General features: G+C 42.1%; 1 protein-coding gene across 1 annotated transcript; it reads left to right on the top strand.

Annotated features, from left to right (window-relative positions):
• Nucleotides 1-468: 468 nt before the first annotated feature.
• Nucleotides 469-2,808, top strand: LOC119583095 (tripartite motif-containing protein 75-like). The gene is given in 4 exon segments (XM_037931601.1): nucleotides 469-763; nucleotides 1,294-1,792; nucleotides 1,794-1,967; nucleotides 2,299-2,808. Coding segments are annotated over 3 exon segments (816 nt in total). The 5' UTR covers nucleotides 469-763; nucleotides 1,294-1,297; the 3' UTR covers nucleotides 2,446-2,808.
• Nucleotides 2,809-10,000: the final 7,192 nt, after the last annotated feature.

Consider the following 10,000-nt stretch of genomic DNA (forward strand, 5'->3'; position numbering starts at 1 on the left):
TTAGTAAGGGAAAAAAAAAGATTATGAGGCATTAAAATATATGAAATAGGTGTTTTGGTAGATACTGTACACTGATACACTAGCACATGCTCTGAAGGTCAGTGTTGTCTGACTTGCAATATATTCCATAAAATGCATATTTCTAGTCGTAACACGTGGATCTTAAGCCTAATCTTTCCTAATAAACGTTTTAAGTTATAAATATTGTGACTTCAAGCGCGGTTTACTATAAAAATAAGATTTTTTTTTTTTTTTTTTTTTTTTTTTTTACAAGATGGGAGATGAAGCGCTATCGAGTTAGATATACGTGTAAGAAATATACAAGCCAATAGTACTTCCATAGTATTTTTTTCGGGCATCATCATTATTTATTTACTTATTTTTCCCCAAAGGGCAGAGGATTGTATTATCGAAGCGCCATTATATGAGACATACGCATGTGAAATATACCCGCTTTCCATAATAATAATAATAATAAAATCTTTTAACACAGAAATATACAGAATAGAGAGAGAAAAAATATAGAAAAAAAAAATATATATACATACATCTTTTTCAACGCTAAATACTGAAATGAGTGAGTTAACGCACCTATTTGCGAAAAGGAAAATCCGAGAGATGGGGCTAACGCGTTGCAACAAGACGATCGAGAATCTATATATTCGGACTGGCTGTGGATCTGGTAGCAGTTGCCAAGTTGGTTCCTTCCATAGCAGTGCTTCCTCCTACTACGCTCATAGCAGGAGGTCCTTTTGCTTTAAATGTGTGTGAGTGGATGCATGTGTGTGTGTGTGTGTGTGTGTGTGTGTGTGTGTGTGTGTGTGTGTGTGTGTGTGTGTGTGTGTGTGTGTGTGGTGTGTGTGTGTGTGTGCGTGTGTGTGTGGAGATGTGGTTGTGTGCGTGTGTGGTGAAAGAATAATTTCGTGTCTGTTACAGCGTCAGCCAACGAAAACATTAACTTAATCCGTCTTCTTGGCCTCTCGCTTGTAAGCTAAGACTAAAAACTGCCAAGTTGTTTTAAAGAAATAACTCAATGTTTAGGGCCCTAAATATAATTACATAATGGCATTAAAAAAATTAATCTAATTTGTGTTACGCCACTTATAATAATAATAATAATAATAATAATAATAATAATAATAATAATATAGAATATATATATATATATATATATATATATATATATATATATATATATATATATATATATATATAAATCCCATATAATGTATTAACATATTTGATATAGCTGTTTTTCTCCTGCATTTAACACAGTTGATGTTGTTCCCGCAGAACCATGGATTGCAAAGTATGCTACAGCAACTTCGACGACAAGGCCTCCTGTCCACGGAACCTGGAGTGCGGCCACTCCTTCTGCACCAGCTGCCTCAAGGCCATCCACTACGGGTCAGCGCTGGAGTGCCCCGAGTGCCGCCACGAGCAGAGCGTCGAGGAGGTCGCCGCCCTGCCCGTCGGCTTCGGCGTCCTGAGGGCGGTGGAGGCGGCGCGCGGCGAGATCTCGACCCGCAAGGAGCAGGACGAGTGGGAGGCGCCCTTGTTCATCCTCCCGAGACGAGAGAAAGACCTGCAGGAGGGCGGCAAGGAGAGCCTGGAGAACGAAGGGGCAGCCGATCTGGAGGCCTTGAAGAAGTCTAAAATCTACTTCTGCGCCGAGAAACTGGAGGAGCTGAAGGACTATGAGCGCGTCCTCGGAGAGGTCTCGGCAAACGTCCGGCGCCACGTGAATTACCTGGAGAAGATCCTGCAGAGTCGACAGTCCGTGATCCAGTCCACTGCAGAAGGAGAGGGAGAGGTGCCAGAGGGAGCAGGAGTCTATCGAAGGAAGGAAGAAGGAACTGTTTGTTCGCAAGGAGCAGCTCGACGACGCTCCCGGTGGAGAGGAAACAGCGGATTTCCGGCCAAAGGAGTATCTCGACCGCAGACGTCGCCTCAAAAAGTTCCTTGAGGTGAGCTTTTTATTTTTACTTTTTCCTGTGTCTCTCTATTTCTTTTTCGTGGCTTTCGTGAGAGGGCTAGCGAAGGAACGCTGCGTCTCCCAGCAAGGGACTCCTGTATGAAATAGGAAAGGGAAGGAATTTAAGAAATAAATCTTTAAAAATCTTACCATTTTCATATCCTCACGTACCACTCCGCAGCTTTATTAAGATAACATGGAATAAAGCTTTACGTACCTATCCATTCATCATAATTCATCCAGATATGAGACCATATTGATTTATTCACCAACTTTATTAAATTCTATGCAAATATTCTTAATCCTTTTTTGTCACACCGCAGATAAACAAAGAGGCACTGGGACACCTACACTCCTTCGCCTCACACATCTGCCAAGGAGACAAGCATCTACTGAAGGATGGGCTTTCAATGGACTCGCCAGAATCAGACCTCGTCCATCTCTTTAGCGATATGATGAGAATAAAATAAACACTGTGGACTGGTTTGCTCAACAGAGAAGTCTATCTAAACTTGATTCTTTTAAGGGTTATTACTGCTGTTGCCTGAAGCATAGTGTGGAAGGAGGTATGACATATATTTTTTTCCCCGTAAATGAACATTCGTGAAGCGTTTAAACGGAGCATATTGTCATTAATTTTATCTTTCTACTATGTGGATCGTAAGACTAAGGAGGAGCTGTTGGGTTTAATAAGATTTAACGTTGGTTTATAGTTCGAACGGAGCATAGTCCTTATCAACATCTAAGACGATATATATTCATATATACACATATAAATACATACATTTGTATATACAAAATCCTACAGGTTGAATAAATTTTTGAACCCCAGGTTGTATCTACTTCCCAATGCTTTTGATATATCAGTTCATGAGCCTCTTTGTACCCCGAATTTTCCCATTTTTTACCTTCATGGATCCTTGGTACTTCATCTAGCTAGGAATAGTGACGGATTGATCCTTGTTGCACCAGAAAGGTACCCCATAAGCTCACTCATTCGATAGATAATCTTCCTTTCTCATGAGCCGTTTACTGAGTCGCATTCCGTTTATATGTGGATGGTTATGTGTCTGCAAATATATTAGGCGAAACACAGAATACCTATTGGTAACATATACATGTTCTGGTAGACAGATTCACTATTCCAGTTTGAAAGATTTTGTACATTCGTGTTCTCTGAATTGCCTCTGAAGGAACAGGATTATAGATATGAAAGAAAAAGAAATTTCACTTCTTATAGGACCTTCAGTTCATTGCAAATGTCTCAGTGACTTGTCTTGGAATCCAGATGAAAGGGAGTGAAGTTATATACCCGCTTTTTAGTATATGTTATTTACTATCATCCCTGGACGCAAGAGAAAACCTAAATAGTCTAGTCTAAATAGCGCGCTTTTCAGATTCTTTATTAAACTCACTCTCTCTCTCTCTCTCTCTCTCTCTCTCTCTCTCTCTCTCTCTCTCTCTCTCTCTCTCTCTCTTTTTCTCTCTCTCTTTTTCTCTCTCTCTTTTTCTCTCTCTCTTTCTCTCTCTCTCACTCTCTCTCTCACTCTCTCTCTATGTATCTATGTCTCTATCTCTTTCTTCGAGCATTATTACCAAATGTGACTGTCGTACTAATAATGTTGTATTGGTCGTAAGTTTCACGTTAGTTACATCGGTCTTTCCTGGGGTTGGTGACGAAACAACTTTCCTCTTAGCGTGTAATGATGAATTATGTGACTTCTGTAAACTCCATTTGCTCAAGGCACACACCTGGCACGAATAACTAGTGTGTTTGTGAGGGTATACGATCGCCTAAGCTTGCTAGGAGAGAAAGCTGAGTCACTACTGAGAAAGGTATATACACATATACACAATATATATATATATATATATATATATATATATATATATATATATATATATATATATATATATATATATATATATTTATTTATATGTGTATATATGTTTATATATATATATATATATATATATATATATATATATATATATATATATATATATATATATATATATATATATATATCACACATACACACACACGCTTATTAAAAATTTCCCCTGACCCACTTCCGCTTATCCTAGGAGGCATAATGATACACATGTCTAAAAGCCATGTGTTGATTTCTGGTCCTTGACTCATAACATGTTTTCTGCTACAGCGGTGAAGGTGCAGTAGGGTGTGAAAATGGAACCAGTGGAATATCGAAAAGTAATCAGGTTTTTAAACTTGAATGACCGCACACCACAAGAGACCTTCGATGAAATGAGAGCAACTTATGGGGAGGAAGCCCCAACCTTATAACAATGTTAAACATTGGCATCGCCAGTTCAAGTGTGGTCGGAGATCTGTGGAAACGGCTCCTGTCCCAAGACGACCCCACTCTACCGTTGATGAAGACGCCATCCATCAAGTGGAGACTAATATTTTGGAAGATCGCCGTATTACTGTTCGTCAGCTAGCTCAAGATGGCAAGATCAGCATTAGATCTGCAGACAAAATCATTCACGACCATCCGCATATGCAAAAGTTGTCTGCTCGATGGGTTCCCAGGTTACTCACACCTTTCTATAAGCAGGAATGAGTATACTGTTCCAAGGCTCTTTTTTGACAAACTAATTACACAGAATGAAACTTGGGTCCATCACTGATTCGGAAACTAAGGCCCAGTCAGAATAATGGAAGCACTTTGACTCACCGCCCCCCAAAAAGGCACGTGCCACACCTTCAGCAGACAAGATCATGGAGTAGTGAAATTGCTGGAGGCTATGAAAGAGGCGGGGAATTTTGACCAAAGGTGTCCGCCTCCTACAAGACAACGCCCCTGTTCACAACTCTCACACTGCCCAGATGGAAGCGCGGTCCTATGGCTACGAAATCCTTCCTCATCCTCCTTATTCTCCTGACATCTGACTTCCACCTCCTTCCTTCCATGAAGTCATTTTTGGAGGGAAAACGTTTCTGAGATGATGAAACACTGATGTCTGAAGTCACTTCATGGCTTCAAACCTGTGGACTTCTGCATAAGACGATGGAAGTATGTCATTCTTGGTGGGGCCAATGTAGAGAAAGACATAACTATAGCTGTATGACGTCTCATTCCTGTACGTCCATGGGAAGTGGGTCAGGGGAAAGCTTTAGTGAGCGGCCCTCGTATATATGTGTACAAGTTTCATTTTCCTGTTTTGCAGTCTGAACAAATAATTTTTTCTTCTTCTAAAAGGACATATGATGAATTTATAGACTAAAAGGAGAAGACTGTTGACTGTGCTGACTTTATATATATATATATACATATATATATATATATATATATATATATATATATATATATATATATATATATATATGACAAATTCTAGACATTTTTTCTGTTTAATCACCCCATATAGATAGATAGAGAGATAAATGAATAAACAGATAGAGAGATAGATTTATGACCAGAATGACTAAAATACAGGTCTAAAAGCTTATTAATATTACTTTTTTGCCATCAAATCGCTTGTTCGATGATAACGTTGGTTGATTGAGGTTAGTCAGTAGTTGAGAATTAATTAGCTGGTTGCGTTAGTTTAGTTAGGAATTATTTAAGATGTTCATCCTTTGCAGTATCTATTCGATTCGTATTGCAGAGGTCATCAAAGGTATCAAACGAAAGATAGATAGATAGATAGATACACGCACATTTACTTAAATACTGTGTCCTGTTGCGAATTTTAGAGTGCATTTTCATACGCCATATTTTTTTTTTTTTTTTTTTTTGTCTCTCTTTTTTGAGAGAGAGAGAGTGGGAGAGAGAGAGAGAGAGAGAGAGAGAGAAAGAGAAAGAGAGAGAGAGAGAGAGAGAGAGAAAGATTCAGAATTAGGTCCCATTACATCGTTTGATAAAACGGGGTCGCTGAAAAGTGAATAAAATAGTCACATAGTATCATTAATATATTTCTTCTTTTATTTTATTATTTCATTATACAAACATAATAACAATTTTTTTATTTTCTTTCTCAGTTTATTTCAATAACAATCCCCCCCCCACCCCCCCTTAACACGTCGTACACTCTTTATCTTTAACTCAATCTTTATCTTAATTAATCTTGTCGTTTATCATACACGAAAAAGAATTAATCAAATCCTCGACAAAAATTAATTTTACCGTTAAATTAATGGCTATTGGAGGGGGGGGAGGGGCTTAGAGGGGGAAGGGGGGGAGGGGAGGGGTGTATGGCAGATTGATTAACGCGGTGATTCGGCCAATCAGCGCCTTGATCGCCGGGAAACGAGGCTGTTAAAGCTTAAACTGCCTTGTTTCCGGCGCGTTTGATCGAGGGGGGAGGGGAGGGGAAGGCGAGGAGGAAAGGGGGGAGGGGATGGGAAGGTGTCGTGAATCACGGTTTCCGCCGTGACCACGACGACGAAACTTTACCGTAAACTCCCTCTCACTCTACCTCTCCCGCAGGCATGGAAAAAATATATGAAAACAACCACTAAGACGGTGCTTGGAGCCGATTTATCTCCCGGGGGTGAGGATGCTCCGTATTCGCCCCGAGGCTCCACAGCGTGGAAAGAAAACGCGCTTGGAAAGAAAACGCGACTGCACCTACCTTATTTTTACCGTCTATTCTATATCTTTGTTTTATGGTTATTAAAAGATGGTTATCAAAAGATTATTTTTAGTGTATTTATTTATATTCCCACATACGCAAGAACTGGATAATGTTTTACGAAATTAGTTAAATACGAGAGGAGGAATCTATTTTATTTTTACTTTAGTATTCATCATTTTATTCCTTTTATTGTCTTTTACATATTTATTTTACTACTTTTAAGTTCTTTTAATATAGGTTTTAAATATAATTAGTTTTGAAGATTCCAATCCTTAGTTATGCCTTTTCGCGCCACGAGGTAACAAGGGAAGACACGAGAGACAGGCTAAAGAGATTGGGCAGCTTGGTCGGAGTGGGCAGACCGAGGTTTGGAACTGCTGTTCAGAAAGGAACCCCGGAATGGGCCTTCTTCTAGTAAGCTAAGTGGTCGTGAGAAACTTCCAAATTAGGTAGCAGGAGATACTTGTGTGGCGTTAGAAAAGCTAAGTGATTTATAGACCGGTGCCTCCCTTTTTACTTCGTGTTTTAAGTTCTTGCGTGTGTGTTTTATTTGTGTTTTATATTTTAATTTCTTTAAGCGATTTTAGTGTTCCTTTTACGTTTGTGTTCAATTTTAGTGTTCCTTTTACGTTTGTGTTCAATTTTAGTGTTCCTTCTTTGGGTTTAATTTTGTGTTCCTTTTACGTTTGTGTTCAATTTTAAATGTTCCTTCTGTTCGGTTTTACCTCATTTTAATAAAAGATATTAAAAACTTTTACAATAACCTGTGATGTACTTAAAGAACAGACCTAAGGCTGTAGGCGGATGGACCAGGTGACTGATAGAGTATAGTGACCTACCGCCGCACCACACTGCTAGGAGTCTTTCCCCCGCACACGTCCTCCTCTCCTCGGGTAAACCCATACCGAACTCTCGCACATTACACTTACACCCTTTTCTCTCTCATACACTCACACAGACACCTCACTATCTCTCCCTCCTCACACTCTTCCTTTACACTATCACTCACAACCATAACACCGTTCCCAAACGGCAATTAAAAAGGGGGGTTGGCAGCGTGATCTTTCTTAATTTGCGAGAGAATCAACAACGCCGATTGCTACAAAGGCGCGTTGATCTAGGGGGGAGGGGAGGGAGGGGAGGGGAAGGCGAAGAGGAAAGGGGGGAGGGGAGGAGGAAGGGGAGGGGATGGGAAGGCGCGGAGGAAAGGGGGGAGGGGAGGAGGAAAGGGGGGAGGGGAGGAGGAAGGGGAGGGGAAGGAGGAAGAAGGAGAGGGGAGGGGAGGGGAGGAAAGGGGGGAGGGGGAGAGTTAAAAACTTACACCCTTTCGTAAAAGTGATATTAAAGGTCGTTTAAAAAAAGAAAGAAAAACAAATTACGTAAAAATAAATAAATAAATAATCGGGTAAAAATTTTAAATCTTCCTTCCTTTTTTTTTTTTTCTCTTTTTCTTCTCTTCCTTCCTCTTCCTTCCTCTTCCTTCCTCTTCCTTCCTCTTCCTCTTTTCCTTCCTTTCTTCCCTTCCTCTTCCTTCTCATCCCTTCCTCTTCTCTTCTCTTCCATTCTCTTCCCTTCCTTCCTGCTTCCTCTTCCTTCCTCTTCTCTTCCTTTCCTTCCTCTTCCCTTCCTCTTCCCTTTCCCTTCCTTCTCTTCCTTCCTCTTCCTTCCCCTTCCTTCTCTTCCCTTCCTCTTCCTTCCTCTTCTCTTCCTTCCTCTTCTCCTCTTCCTTTCTCTTCTTCTCTTCCTCTTCCTTTTCCTCTTCCTTTCTCTTCCCTTCCTCTTCTCTTCCTCTTTCCTTCCTCTTCCCTTCTCTTCCCTTTCTTCTCTTCCTTCTTCTTCTTCTCTTCCTTCTCCTTCTTCCTCTTCCTTCCTCTTCCCTTCCTTCTTCCTTCTTCCTTTCCCTTCCTCTTCCTTTCCTCTTCTTCTTCCTCTTCCCTTCCCCTTCCCTTCCTCCTCTTCCTCTTTCTCTTCCTCTTCCCTTTCTCTTCCTCTTCCCTTTCTCTTCCTCTCCTCCTTCCTTCCTCTTCCCCTTCCTCTTCCCTTCCCTTCCCTCCTCTTCCCTTCCTCTCCCTCCCTCTTCTTCCTCTTCCCTTCCTCTTCCTTCCTTCCTTCATTCCCTTCCTCTTCCTTCCTCTTCCCTTCTTTTCCCTTCCTCTTCTCTTCCTCTTCCCTTCCTCTTCCTTCCTCTTCCCTTCCTTTCCCTTCCTTTTTCCCTTCTCTTCCCTTCCTTTCTCCTTCCTCTTCTCTTCCTTTCTTCCTCTTCCTTCCTCTTCCCTTTCCCCTTCTCTTCCTCTTCCTTCCTCCATTACCTCCCTCTTCCTCTTTCTCTTCCCTTTCCCCTTCCCCTTCCCCTTCCCTTCCTCTTTCCCCTTTCCCCTTCCCTTCCTCTTCTCTTCCTCTTCCCTTCCTCTTCCTTCCTCTTCCTTTCCCCTTCCCTTCCTTTATCCCTTCCCCTTCTCTTCCTCTTCCTTCCTCTTCCCTCCTCTTCTCTTCCTCTTCCCTTCCTCTTCCCTTCCTCTTCTCTTCCTCTTCCCTTTCCCTTTCCCTTCTCTTCTCTTTCCCCTTCCCTTCCTCTTCTCTTCCTCTTCCCTTTCCTCTTCCCTTCCTCTTTCTCTTCCTCTTCCCTTCCTCTTCTCTTCCTCTTCCCTTCCTCTTCTCTTCCTCTTCCTCTTCCCTCTTCCCCCTTCCTCTTTCCCCCTTCCCTTTCCTTCCTCTTCTTTCCTCTTCTCTTCCTCTTCCTTCTTCCTTCCTTCCTTTCCCTTCCCCCCCTTTTCTTCCCAATTCCCTTCCTCTTCCCCTTCCTCTTCCTTCCTTTCCTTCTCCTCTTCCCCTTCCTCTTCCTTCCTCTTCCTCTTCCCTTCCTTCCCCCCCCTTCTCTTCCCTTCCCTCCTTCCCTTCCCTCCCTTCCTCTTCTCTTCTCTTCCCCTTTTCCCTTCCCTTTCCCCTTTCCCCTTTCTCTTCCTCTTCCCTTCTTTTTCCCCTCCTCTTCCTTCCCTCCCTTCTCTTCCTCTTCCCTTCCCCTTCCCTTCTCCTCTTCCCTTCCTATTCTCTTCCTCTTTTCCCCCTCCCTTCCCTTCCTCTTCCCTTCCCCTTCCCCCTTTCCCCTTCCCTTCCTCTTCCCCCCCTCTTCCCTTTTCCCCTTCTCTTTCCCCTTCCCTCCTCTTCCTCCTCTTCCCTTCCTCTTCCTTCCTCTTCCCTTCTCCCTCCCTTCCCTTCCTCTTCCCTTCCCCTTCCCTTTTCCCCTTCCTTCCTCTTCCTTCTTCTCCCCTTTCCCCTTCCCCTTTCCCCTTCTCTTCTCTTCCCTTCCTCTTCCCCTTTCCCCTTCTCTTCCTCCCTTCCCCTCTTCTCTTCCTCTTCCCCTTTCCCCTTCCCTTCCCCTTCTCTTTCCCTTCCTTCCTCTTCCTTCCTCTTCCCTCCCTC

This window comes from Penaeus monodon, chromosome 16 (assembly GCF_015228065.2).
Source record: "Penaeus monodon isolate SGIC_2016 chromosome 16, NSTDA_Pmon_1, whole genome shotgun sequence".
In the NCBI taxonomy this organism is placed as follows: Eukaryota; Metazoa; Arthropoda; class Malacostraca; order Decapoda; family Penaeidae; genus Penaeus; species Penaeus monodon.